Here is a 13,443-nt window from a genome sequence, read left to right as displayed (position 1 = left end):
AAATAGTATTATTTTAAAGGCTTTCAGGTGCAAAAAAAAGGATTAAAATGACATTTCAAAGGCACATATTTTAATCAGCTCGTTAACACTCAATGAAAGTTTGATCATATGCTGAAAAATTATTTTCTACAATATCAACTTTTTTTCCCCTGCGAAATCAACAATTTACAAGTAGCTGCTTTAATTCTGCTGGGACTGTTGACAATTGAGGAAAAATCGACCTAAACTTGAATCAGCTTAAGTGCCACTGATTCAGAAGCCAAATATATGACTAATTTCTTCAGAGTAACAAGGGATATCTCCAAAACAAAGGTTTTCTCCACTTGACTCCAGACTGTAATTATGGGCCCATACTCAAGATTTCCACTTCAAAGAATCTGGCTAAGAAATAAATACAGCTGTTGCCACTACCAAGTGGTCAAGTGTCGGTAAAGGAATCAAACAAAACAAAAACTCTTTTACCATTTTCAGGCCTCCATAAACAGAAACACACACAGTTTCCCTGTGTTAAACCTTTCCTAATTCAAACAAATGGAAACGAAGAACAAAGGTGTTAGTAATGAAATCTGTACTTACCCATAAATCCTGCTAGGGTTAATTTGGGTTAAATTAAAAACCATATTTCTGGGCTAAATTAAAAACCATATTTTAAGTTCTTTCACAGGTCACGCTGTTCCTCTTGCCTTCATGTTTTTATAGTGGCAGCTTTGATTCTTTTTTAGGAAACCAACCAAAACAACACAAGGCGCCGAGGGGCTCATATTTCAGTTCCACAAAATACCCATTAGAAACACTTTTAAACTGTCCCAAACCAATTCATCGTTCAGAAAATAAAATCAAGAGTCACCGGGGCCAAGAGTTCAGCTAGAATTGGCAGAACCACATTTGCAAAACTGGACGGTGAATCGTAGCACAAACTGAGTTACGAGACCAAAAATTTTTCTTTCCAGGTGGAAACTCAATCCGAAAATCAAGTCCCTTGAGTTGGAAGACTCAACAAACCCAGTTTGCAAATCTGAAGTTCTCGGCTTTAAAGATAAGCTCTCATACCCAAGAACCCGGGGGTCGAAGGTGCACGATTTCATCTCAAATATATTTCTGGGCCCTTAAAAATAACTCTTATTTTACAAGGTGCTCTTTAATGTAATAGAACTCAGCGAGCAAAAGCAAAGCAAACAGTCTGGAAATTTGGAGATCACACACAGTGGCGTTCAAAGTCCCTGTGTGGCTTTAGTATCCTGCAAACTAGCGTCCAAATAACTTGTGCAAGGAGCTGAAGGGCTGGCCCTTCTAGCCCAGCTCTGTTTTCCTGCCGCCCCAGCACAGGATGAATGAGCTTTAACTCCGCCGCTAGCATGTTTACTTGCATCCTCACGTGGCACCGCGCAGCTCACAAGCACTGCGCCGGGACCGCGCGGGGAAACCCTAAAACTTTTACTTTGCAAACTAGCGGAGCGACGCGGGCACACACCCGCACGCCAGCCGCAGAAACGCCTCCGGGCAGAGGCACCCGGGGCTTCCCCAGCATCACCCCCGCCAGCGGCTGCACGCACATAAAGGCGCGGGGGTGGCGGCGGGAGCGTCTTCCAAGTCGCGAGAAGGGAGAAGCGGCGCGACGGAAAGCGGCTGGGACGGAGGAGACCCGGCGCCAGGACAGAGGGGCGCCCCGCGGGCTACTCACAGGGTGACCGTGCGGTTCGGCAGCGTGTCCGGGGGCAGGACCTGCGCGAGCTCCAGGCTGCTGCACACCACCTTGCCCTCGGCGGCGCCCGCCGCCCTCCCGGCCCCGCGGGGCCGCCCGTCGTGCTTGCAGCCCGAGGGCAGAGCCACGGCCTCGCCGCCCAGCAGCGCGAGCAGCGCCAGCGGCAGCAGCAGAAGGGGCGGCGGCGGGCGGCCCCGCGGGCGCCGGGGCCGTTCCATGCTGCGGGCCGGGCGGCCGGCCGGGGCCTGCGGACCGAGCGGCGCAGCGCTGGCCTAGCGGGCCGCCCCGGTGGCCCGGCGGACGGGAGCGCAGCGCGGGCCCGGCGGCGCCCGGAGTCTCGAGGTGGCCGGAGAACGCGCCCTCCTCGGCGCCGACATGCTCCTTTGTCCGCAGCTGCCGCGCTCGGCCTCTGGGGAGCCGCGGGGTCACGGCCGCGTGGGTCCCAGCGCCGCTCTACGGCCGGGCGGGAGCGCCGCCGCTTCCTCCACCGCCTCCTCAGTCGCCGCCGCCTCCCCCGGCCACTGCCCGCGGCGGCTCCTCCCAGCCCGCCGCCCCCGCCCCTTCCCCTCGCCGCCTCCTCTCCTCCTCCTCCTTCTCCTCTACCTCGCCGTCTCCGCTCCCCTCGCCGCCCGCGGCTCCGGGAAGGAGTGGCGTGCTCGGGGACCTGCGCCGCCCGCCGCGGAGCCGGACCCCCGGTACCTAGGCGCTCCCGGCCTCCGGGCCGGAGTTGTGGGGCAGCGGGAGTGCCGTAACTCGTGGGGAGGGCGGAAGAAAGTTCTAGTCCAAACTCCAGCCACGGTGGTCACTCTCGCTATTCTCTCCGCCTCCTTCAGACAAAGGCGCCCCGTGTGTCCCTGGGGCCCGCGCGTTCCTCCCGGCGAGCCCCAGTCCTGGGCTTGGGGAGAGGGAGGAGAGCAGGGCTCAATTTCTTTGGAGAACACAAGAAAGAGTGCCCCAAACCAACAGTCTTCAAAGGAATCGCCTTCCCTCCTCTCTGCGGAGATCTCGAACCTCCTCTAGGTACTGCGTAGTCTCGTTTATCCCAGAGACAGCCGAGCTGGGAACAGGGTCCTGTCCCAGAAAAAGGACCCTCCAAAGCCGTTTCTGGCCTTCGGCAATTCCACTTAGAACCTCCGCAAAGGATGCACTGGGGCCTCGATGGACCAGCAGCCTTTGGAAAAGGAAATTTCCCTCTGGTATCCAAAGATACCTCAGATATAACCGGTTAGATCAACTGCGAGTGAACTAGCCAAGAAACTCAAGTGGAATCTATTTTTCTTCTAGGCAGGGCTGCCACCCCCGCGCTAATATTTGCAACACCGGGGCTCACCTACCCTATATTTAAATATTTACAAGAAGTATGTCAAACCTTCAAAAAATATATATTCTGTGCTCCATCTTGAGAAATACTCCTTAATAACAACCTGGAAAGCCAGGTGTGTGTCCCGAGCTCGCAGATACCTTGGAGTTACACCTCATAAGTGGTCGGGAAGAAGGACGTACACCCCAGCACCTGGTCTAACACTTAACGTGACTTTAACTTCCTGTGTCCGCTCCATTCATGAACCAGAGGAGCTTTCTGCACGCTTGTGGACACTGCAGTCTCAACGAAGCTCCGTGCGCACTCTCAAGTGGTATTGGCAGCCCTTCAGGCCTAGGAGTGCAAATACCAGTAGTTTGGTCCTCCCTTAAAAGGAAAATTCTGGAAAGAGGCCTACTCAAGCCCTGATAGAGCTTCCCAGGTGGCGGCAGCGGCTAAGAACCTGCCAGCAATGCAGGAGACTTGCGAGAGGCGGGCTCGATCCCTAGGTGGAGAAGATCCCCTGTAGGAGGGCATGGCAACGCAACCCAGTATTCTTGCCTGGAGAATGGTTTGGACAGAGGAGCACGACGGACTATAGTCCATAGGGTCTCAAAGAGTTGGACTGGACTGAAGCGATTTCACACACAGGCCCTCGAAGTAGCATTGGGAATTTTCAGTCACTGAATTCCAGGGACCTGGGCTCCTTGGGCAAAGTCTAGCGACAGAAAGGCGACACAAGCTCTTAGGGAACCAGTCCCTCGGCCCTGGAGATTTTTCACCCTTTGGGGAGGGAGGAGAGCTTGGTTGGTGCCCTCTAAAACGCAGACCCAGGGACTTCCCTGGTGGTCCAGCAGTTAAGACTCCTGGCTTCCACTGCAGGAGGCACAGGTTCAATCCCTCATTGGGGAAGTAAGATCACAAATGCTGCCAGGTACAGCCAAAAAATAAAAATAAAGCCAAAAATAAAATAACATGCAGAGCCAGAAAGGGGTTTTTCTTCCCCGAGTCTAAGGTCATTACTGACAAAGGTCCCTACAGAATCTATCTTAGGGGCCAGTTCCTAGGAATCTCTTTATGTGACTAGAACTTTCTCAATAGTAAATAAATGATGTCTATTTAACAGACACTGTTGTGTTAAATTGAATAGCGCTTCATTTGATCAATGTTTTTTGAAAACCAACGATGTGAACCTGAAGGTGTCTATTGCTAATAGTGCATTCTGGAATAAAATATTCTAGATCTGCACTGTCCAGTATGGTGGCTATTTAATACTTGAAATGTAGCTAGTGTGAGGTCAGAAGAGAATTTTTCAGTTTAATTTAATTCAATACCTTGTTGAACTGTGCAGTTCTTGACACTGATGGATAGAAAAAGTGGGATATCATCATCACCATTAAGTAGCTTTAAACCTATAAATAAGCTTAAGTGGTGAAATTAAATAAATACTTTTGAATTTATTTAAAGAATTCTTATTCCCTAACACAATCATCATTATCATTGTCATCTGTTTTCTCTGTAAAGATGAAAACTTCTTAGCAAAAATGGAAGTTTATTAGCCATATTACTATTGTCAGAGCTACAATTGCCATGTGAACTCAGAATCTCTATCTTCACACACTACTTCAGCCTATGATTGAAATAAATTTCCATGTCTGTTTTGAAATTTGTTTGCCATATTAACACCAGTTTGATACATATCCTCTTTTATACCTCACTGTAGTTGAGAAAGCTGTAGAAAGCACAGAATCATCAGAGATATCTCAAGTAATATCCTGAGTCCAAGGAGAAATATGGAGGACATGTTTTATTACATGGATGATTTCAACCATTCTGGCACAGAAATCACTATCTCTTTGAAATAAATCACTACAAATCACAAAATAATAATACAGTATATTAAAACTGGAAAAGGCTTTAGAAAGTCTATCTTTCAACCCTGTAGTCCTTGGAAAGCACACAACCCTGAGTTATCATTCTGTACCAGCGTGGGTGCATAAGGACATGGCAAATGGTCCTTTCCCCAGTTATGAAGATCTCTGAGGATGACACTGTCTGAAACTTACCATCATTTACCCTCAGTCACACCAAAATCTTCACTTTAATTAAGCTACCCCAGGCCTGACAGTGTCTTGTCAGACAGGTCTACCTACTGCTGATTCCCCCCTCAGGCATCAAGAACATTATACCTTTTGAAGTCACAGGACTTAATAGGTCCTTTCAAAGTCCTCACTGTGTTGTTAATTATCCCACTTTAGAACATCCTATAGGAACTGTTTGAGAAATCACTCATTAACCATATTCCTGTACACAGACTCCTGTAAAGTTGTGTTGTGTCAACTGTTGCTTTAAGGATGGTAGATGGACCACATTCCAAGGCTTCTATGCTGCGAATCCTGTCTTGCTATGTTATGTAAAGCTTGTAGGAGATACCAGGGAAACATTCAAAGATGCTTTGTTTATCCTCCTGGTATAGACTCTGTGTTAGCTATGTACATGAGTAAATACATATGTATATATATTTATTATGCAATAAATACATGGATTTGTATATATATGTACCACCCTATTTATTAACAATTTAATTTTATATGGCTGTCTTCTTCCTTTTCTACCAGATGATGAGCTTCTTGAGATTTTTCCCACCCCTTCTTAAATTACTCCCTCCACCTTCAATTACTCCCTGTTACATCACTCTAAAATCTAGACCAGTCATCTAGACTGAATCTAGATAACATGGCTTGTTCCAACCTGAAGATGGCTACCTTTAAAAGTTTGTTTATAGGTTTATGATGTTAGCCTCCCGCATTACAATACCAGCTCTATGACACTTAGTCTTATTTACTTTATAAGGCAGACTCTGTTAGTTTCTGGGCTCCTCTCAGGGCTCAAATGGTAAAGAATCTGGCTGCACTTCAGTAGACCTGGGTTTGATCCCTGGGCCCAGAAGATCCCTGGGAGAAGGGAATGGCAACCCACTCCAATAGTCTTGCCTGGGGAATTCCATGGACGGAAGAGCCTGGTAGGCTACAGCCCATGGGGTCGCCAAGAGTCAGACACAACTCAGTGACTAACACTTTCACTTTCTTCCGTTAGTTACTGCCAAAGAGCCTTTCCTCAACTTTTTCTCCCTTGGAGACTGAAAAAGCTGTGCAATCATTTCCCCTTGGAGGGAAAGAGTTGGACACAACTGAGTGACTAACAGTTTCACTTTCTTCTGTTAGTTGTTGCCAAAGAGCCATTCCCCAACTTTTTCTCCTTTGGAGGCTGAAAAAGCTACACAATATGGAAACTACTGGTGGCCATATTGTAGTTCTACCCCAAAAGAGTCAAAGGCAATGTTGTCCAATATGGTAGATATTAGACACATGTATTTAAATTTAAACTCAATTAAAATTAAATAAAACTAAAAATTCTATTCCTTAGTCACACTAGTCATAATTCAAGTGCTCACTACCCATACGTGGCTGGTGGATACCATTTTGGGCAGCACAAATTATGGAAGAGTTTCAACTCCCAGAAAGCTCTACTCTTCAACACCAATCTGAGGGGAGTCTGCCGAGAAACTTCAGGATAGAAATTTTGATAAATTTTGATAAATAGGGAGAAGATCTGTCTCACCACCCTCATCCTTCTTGCTTTGGAAATGGTATGGTGAGGACATGAGGCATGGAGCTGAAGCAAGGTCTTTTGAAACCACAAGGCAAAAGGAACAAAGGAAAATTCCTAAATAATAAGAGGAAATGGAAAGACAGCGAAAACACTTGGATCCCCGAGGTCATGGTTGAGCTGCCTCTCAAACCTCTGGACTTATTTTTATTGTGAATGTTCTCTGGTTTAAGCCACTGTTGTTTTGGTTTTCTAGTGCCTACAACAGTGCCTGGCACATGGAAGGGAGTCTAAAGTGTTGATTCTCACTGTTTATACCTTACTCATTTTTATGTGGCAAACATCTAACACAGTTCTTCATATATATTAGCTAGTGAGTGTTGAGAAGATTGACTAATGTCCTGTCTTCCAAAATCAAAGGGAAATGTGTAATGTCATGATTAAACTGACATGGAAAGAACAGCAATTTTTAGCACTTGAAATATCTCAGTGACACCTCTATAAACCCTGTTAATAAACAGACATTCTCTGTTTATTTTTGCATCATTTAATGTTAATCTATTAGTTGTGACAGCTGTAGTTTATATTTTTAGTCATTACATGGCATGTGCTGGAATGCATGCTTGGTTATTACCCAGGACCCAGCTAGAAACACCAGAAGCTCAAATAACCCCAAAGCCTCTTTAGACAACATTGGCTCCTGTTCTTGGCTTACTAGTTACTAGAAATAGTGACCTTCAGCAAGTCACTAAAATCTCATCTTTCTGAAATGAGAATTTGAACTGGAACCAGCTTTAAAGTGCTCTGATTTTATCCTGCTAAACTATGAATTCTTCTATTGTCTGCTGCAGCCAGACTATTATTGAAATGTATCACTGTGACAGTTAAATGCTCTTTTTAGATGACCAAATATCTTTCTGAAATGGTATATTCTCTACCCACTGCAGTATAATTACCATCAGTTGTAAATATAAAGAAGAAATATGAGGCAAAAATTGGCCAGCAGTGCCATGTGGGGAATTACCTTGATGTAATAGGAGTCTCCAAGTACATGACCAGGCAGGTTAGCACAGAGGTGGTGGAACAGGAAGGCTCACAGTGCAAATTAAGATGCTCAAATCACACAGTTTATTGTATCCATTTAAAACACAAGGACCAGTGAGAAGCAGGGAAAGAATTGGGTTAGGTAACCCACAAGGATTAGGATGCAAACAGATGAAAGACCCATCACCTCAACATTTACAATGCACATATGAACTGAATTAGTCCATCTGTCTATCTTTCTTCCAACTCAGATACATCAACTTTCCCCACTGCTGGTGTAGTTCCAAGGACCAGAGCTGAAGTCTAAGCAAGGTGACCAAACAGATTTAAGATGTCTGGGACCAACATCTCACTGCTGTGTTAGAGATGCAGGGGCAGTTATACCTGGCCACGATTATAACTTGCCCAATAAGCAGCTGTGGACTTTATTTGTGCTTCCTGGACAGAGGGAACATGGGGCCAAATCTGATGTCACAAATGAGCAGCTGTTTTTCAATCCGATAAATATTGTCTCATATGGCATATGCATATTTAGTAAATCATAAATATTTATCTTTTCATCCTTTCTAAATAAGTGGTTTTCTCTTTTGTCCCATCATTTTTATCTGCTCATCACACATGTATTCTACTTTCTTTTTCTGTTTGTACCATGTCTCACACGGTCTTTGCTTCTCTACTTAGTGTCATCAATTCTCCTTCCTTTTTGCCTATTATTTTTATAGCAGAATTACATGTTTTAAAATATTTAAAACATAGTGCACAACATAAAACACAGTACATAATAGAGGGAACAGCAGACTTTGGGGAAATTTAGAAATAAGAGTCCACACCAGAGATGTATATTGCTTTCCCAAATAGCAGTATTTCCTGAATATTTATCTCCCAAATATGATGTATGTCTTGTTATATCAGCTGTGCTATTATAAATTGTATTCCTATGTTCCAATATAATGATTCAAATCTATCAACCAACTAGTAATTATTAATGATAGACACAATAGCAGATATACCAATCATGAAATTTCCATCTAAAATTTTTTTCAAAATAGTAGTCTTCTTCCTTCTTAGGGTCAGTTAACATATTAAAATCCATTCATTGAGCTGAACAGAATGAGAATGTATATTTGAAATTATGCATTTCTCAATCAAGAATTCACTACTTTGACTCAATCTCTGAATCTGTATGTTGATAACACATGGAATATCTTGCTGTTTGGATTTCTGTAATATGTTTTAAAACACATTCTCATGTCACTCAGAAACCTCAAACACTAGTAAGTCAAGCAATTTGATTATATAAACTCAGTCAAACTTTAAAATTACAATTTAGATATATTAATTATTTTACTTGTATGTATTTTGGATAATAGGAATATTTTAGTTTATATATCAATAAATCAAAGCTCATATACATTTCTCTATAACTGTATATAATGCTAAAATACAGAGGAAAGTGTGAAAGTATAGAGGGAAAGCATTAATTTTTTTAAGTCAGGACATAGGATTAATATATTAATCCAAGTGGATTTTTAGTAATCCAAATTAATAAATTTTAATTAGTTTAATTAATGTATTTAATTTATACTTAAATAAATTAGTTTATATTATTTTGATTTAAATTAATCATTATTGATACAAATTAATTCTTTGACTTAAGCAAGCTGCTTAATTTCTTGGGGCCTAGTTTTCTTCACCTGTTATAGGGTTTAATTTAAAATTTAATATGAATTATTATGATTACATTGAAAGTTCCTAACACACGACTTGCTCATAGTAAGTACTTGTTGAAGGTTAGCTGATCCTGAATCTAGCCCATTGCCTCATATTCCAGATGAAGCTGAAATCTAAGCAGGTTAAATCAATCTAAGGAACCCTTTGCTCACATGAAAGCCTGAACCAGAGAGCTGGGAAAACTTCAGGTGTAGTTGGTTTCCCTTGTAAACATGTAACCAATCTTTCTTATAAACCTGGTCTTGAGTTATTATTTAAACATCATTTGCTAAATATCTGTTTCCCTACCTGCAAAACTGAGAAACAAATAATTGCCCCTCCACACACACACACATTCCAGTATTACTGGAAATGTAAAGAAGTGATGTGTGATGTGTGAAGGAAATCGCTGGGAAAAACATTCTATGTAATTATAGCATATCGTTATAAAGAGAAGCTACAAAAGCATTTCATCTTTAATAACACTACAATTATATATGTATCAATTCCTTTCATCTCTGGAGCTCTCAATTCCTCCGGAATAAACGCTGTGGACACTCAGACAATGCTTCTACTAGGAAGACAAAATGGAGAATTGAGGTAATCATACAGAAAATTCAGGAGGAAGCCAGCCGACTTTCTTCATCCTACCCGACTTTTACAGTTCTATTTGTCCAGTAATTTCCTCGATCATCCCCATCCCTTTGCAAGTGAATAACTGTCACTGTACAGATTGATGGGCCTCTCTGATGGCTCAGCGGAGCCGGCCTGCGATGCTGGAGACTTGAGAGACTGGGTTCAATCCCCTGGAGGAGGAAATGGCAACCCACTCCAGTGTTCTTTCCTGAAAAATTCCATGGACAGAGGAGCCTGTAGGTCTACAGGCCAAAGGGTCACAACAAATTGGACATGACTGGGCAACTGAGCGCACACACATACAGATTAGTGTATATATATTCTAAGTTCAGTTCAGTATAGTCAAGATGCTTCTTTAGGTACTTGCCACGAAGGGAAAGCTTTTGCCTTGTTTATTACTGTATCCTAGCACCTTGAACAGTGCCACACATGCAATAGGCAGTCCATAAATATTTGTTGAATGAATAATGAATGAATGAACAAAAGAAGAGATAATATTTTTCCACTCATTAATTTGTCTTTTCATGACCGCCAAATAACCATAACTTATTTGCTATATGGTAAGTCAAGCAAAACTTATATTTATGAACTCATCTCTTGGCTCAATTGGCTGCATTGAAATTTCCCATACTTGCACCTACTCCTTAAGTGAATTTTTAATGATATAGGTTATAAATGTTAAAAACCCCCACAGGGACATGCCTGGTGGTCCAGTGGTTAGGAATCCACCTGCCAAAGCAGAGGACACGGGTTCAATCCCTGGTCTGGGAACTTAGGTCCCACATGCCACGGGGCAACTAGGACCACGCACCACAGCTGCTGAGGCCGCGCCCTAGCAGCTGTGCTCTGAGACAAGAGAAACCCCCTCGATGAAAAACCCGAGTACCGCAACTAGAGAAAAAGGCCGTGCGCAGCCACCAAGACCCAGCGCAGCCAAAAAAAAAAAAACCCACAGTCTGACTCCAGTCTTTCGCCATCAGGAAACTTACTCATCTATATGAAGCCTATTTGGCTGTGAAAGCTTTGTATATAAATTCTAAATTCACTTAATTAGCTTCTCTAATCTTCATTATATAAAACTCAGCTCCTTCTGATGGGCATATGTAATAAAACAGCTTCTCTGGCAAATAATGCAAGACACAAAGAGTCTTAAGGGGAGAGAGTGATTCTGTTCCATACTGTATCTCACCCCACTTCAGCCTTGCAGGGTTACTCATTACTCAGTTGGCTAAGAATATTTCCTGCTTTTATTTCATGTTGTATGCATATTCATTCCCCTCCTTTCCTTCTTGCACTCGAACTCTGAAAGGAGGGAGTCAAGAGTCAGGCATTCATAGATCCTTTGCCAAAGCACCATGAAATGCTATCAAAACTAGTCTTATGTTAGTCAAAACCATTTCAGGTGAAAGTGACAGAAACACCATTCCAAATAGTTTATACCTAAAAAGAAATATATTGGTTCATGTAGCTAGAATGTTGCTTCAGGCATAGCTGGATCAAGGAGCTGAAAGAATGTCCCCAGTTTTCTCTCTTCATTTCTTAGCACTTCATTGGCTTCATCCTCTGGCAAGAATTACTCATAATTGGAGAGTCACAGGCAGCTTCCACTTTACATCATCCTCACATTGTAAAATCCTAGCAAAAGATAAAAATAACAACAAAACAAAAACAGCAATCCCCCCTCCACACACAGGGCTCCCAGTGGGGGATAGGACTGGCCTGTCTGTGCCACACATCCCTGAAGAAGGGGTGGGGACAATGAAGTCCTCTGACTGCCTGGTCTAAATTGAAAACATACCTCCGAAACAGGTGTAGAATCAGCTGAATTCTCCAAATACATTTTTTTTTCTTTTGGCTGTGTCCTGAGGCTTGTGGAGTCTTAGTTGCGCAACCAGGAATAGAACCCACACCACCAACAGTGGAAACTTGGAGTCCTAAGCAGTGGATCGCCAGGGAATTCTCTCCAAATATGTTATTAAAGGTAGAAAAAACCCATGGAAAAGCAGGTAGTTTAGCTGCGCCTGTACAGAATGTTTGGCTCAGCCTTTACTTAACTCTAATCACCTTTCCCCTCTCCCCACACCTCAGCTTTATCCCATGAATACCCCAAGACCCTAGCCTTTGAGGAGACAGATTTGAGATGCATTCTTTCTCCTCCATTGATTGCCTCCTGAATAAATCCTTGCTTTGAGGCAAACCTTGGCTTCTCAGTGTCTGGCTTGCTGTATTGTGCAAAAAAGCCTTTGGTAAAACCTTCAAGGCATTTGTTGTCAGATGGGGAGGACAAATATATAATCCTTTAATTACTACTGTAAAGGTCCTTAAATTCCTACAGCAAAGGATAATTACTATTTAAAACTTACCAGCTGTTATTACTCACTGCTTATCACCAAATTCCTCTCTTCTGCAACAAAGATCAAAGGTTTAAATATATAAAAATATAATCATAAAGTTTAAAACATTGTATTTATATGCATATATATGATCATATAGATGTATATGTGTGTGTGCAAGACACAAGACACAAAGCTTGAATTGGAAGTTTTATCTCATGAGGTTATAAATACTGCCTGAACAAATACTATTAAAAAAAATCAAAAGTCAAGCTGCTAAAAAACTTTGCAACATATATGGTAGAGGAATAATTTCTTTATTATATTTACAAAGCTTACAAATCAGTAAGAAAACCTTCAATTACTTAAGAAAAATAGAGAAGAGCTAGCTCAGAGAAGGAAAAATAAAAGGTGTAATATGGAAGGGTGTTCAGCCTCCCAAAAAAGAAATGGAAGCAAACCAACCCACCAACAAAAATCTAAATACAAATTTTTACCCATCAAATTGGAAAAAATTAAATAGCATTTCATGAAATAAAATAACTTTTCATGACTTCTTTGTGTGGAGAAGGGAACAATTCCCTACATGGTTGGAGGCAATACAAATTGATACTTTTTTTTGTTTGTTTGTTTTCTGCCTATTTATTGAGATATAATTGACACAAAACATTGTGTACATTTGTGTCAACATGTTGATTTGATACATTTATAAATTGCAAAATGATCATCACTAAATATTAGCTACTACCTCTGTCTTCGTCATCACATAGTTACCTTTTTTTTTTTTTGTAGTGAGAATGCTAAAGATTTAGTCTCTTGGCTGTACAATCTATGATACATTATTATTAGCTATAATCATTATGCTCTAAATTAGTGATACAATTTGGTGCATTTTTTTATAATAGCAAATTGGAAATAATATGTCTATTAATAAGTTGAATGGAAAGATGGGTTCAATAAATTATAACAAATTACAAATGGGGGGCATGTCACCTTAAGTGAAGACCTGAGGAAAGAGACTAAGATCTCTGTGTGTTGATCTGTGAAAGAACATTTCTAGAAATAATGTGTGTATGTGTGTCTATTTGCAGTATGAGTACATGGAATAC

The 13,443-nt window shown here is 42.1% G+C and overlaps 1 protein-coding gene across 2 annotated transcripts in view; it reads right to left on the bottom strand.

The window, feature by feature from the left end:
• Positions 1 to 2,200, bottom strand: part of ADGRA3 (adhesion G protein-coupled receptor A3) — a 123,709-nt gene extending 121,509 nt beyond the window's left edge. For both annotated transcript variants that reach the window (XM_020915663.2, XM_070452090.1), the window contains exon 1: positions 1,682 to 2,200. In XM_020915663.2, the coding sequence (XP_020771322.2) occupies positions 1,682 to 1,920 (239 nt within the window). In that variant the 5' untranslated portion in view covers positions 1,921 to 2,200. The remainder of the gene's footprint in view (positions 1 to 1,681) is intronic.
• Positions 2,201 to 13,443: the final 11,243 nt, after the last annotated feature.

This window comes from Odocoileus virginianus, chromosome 21, assembly GCF_023699985.2.
Source record: "Odocoileus virginianus isolate 20LAN1187 ecotype Illinois chromosome 21, Ovbor_1.2, whole genome shotgun sequence".
NCBI lineage: Eukaryota > Metazoa > Chordata > Mammalia > Artiodactyla > Cervidae > Odocoileus > Odocoileus virginianus.
The sequence above is the reverse complement of the archived record's forward strand: the minus strand, read 5'-3'. Positions and strand labels throughout refer to the sequence as shown.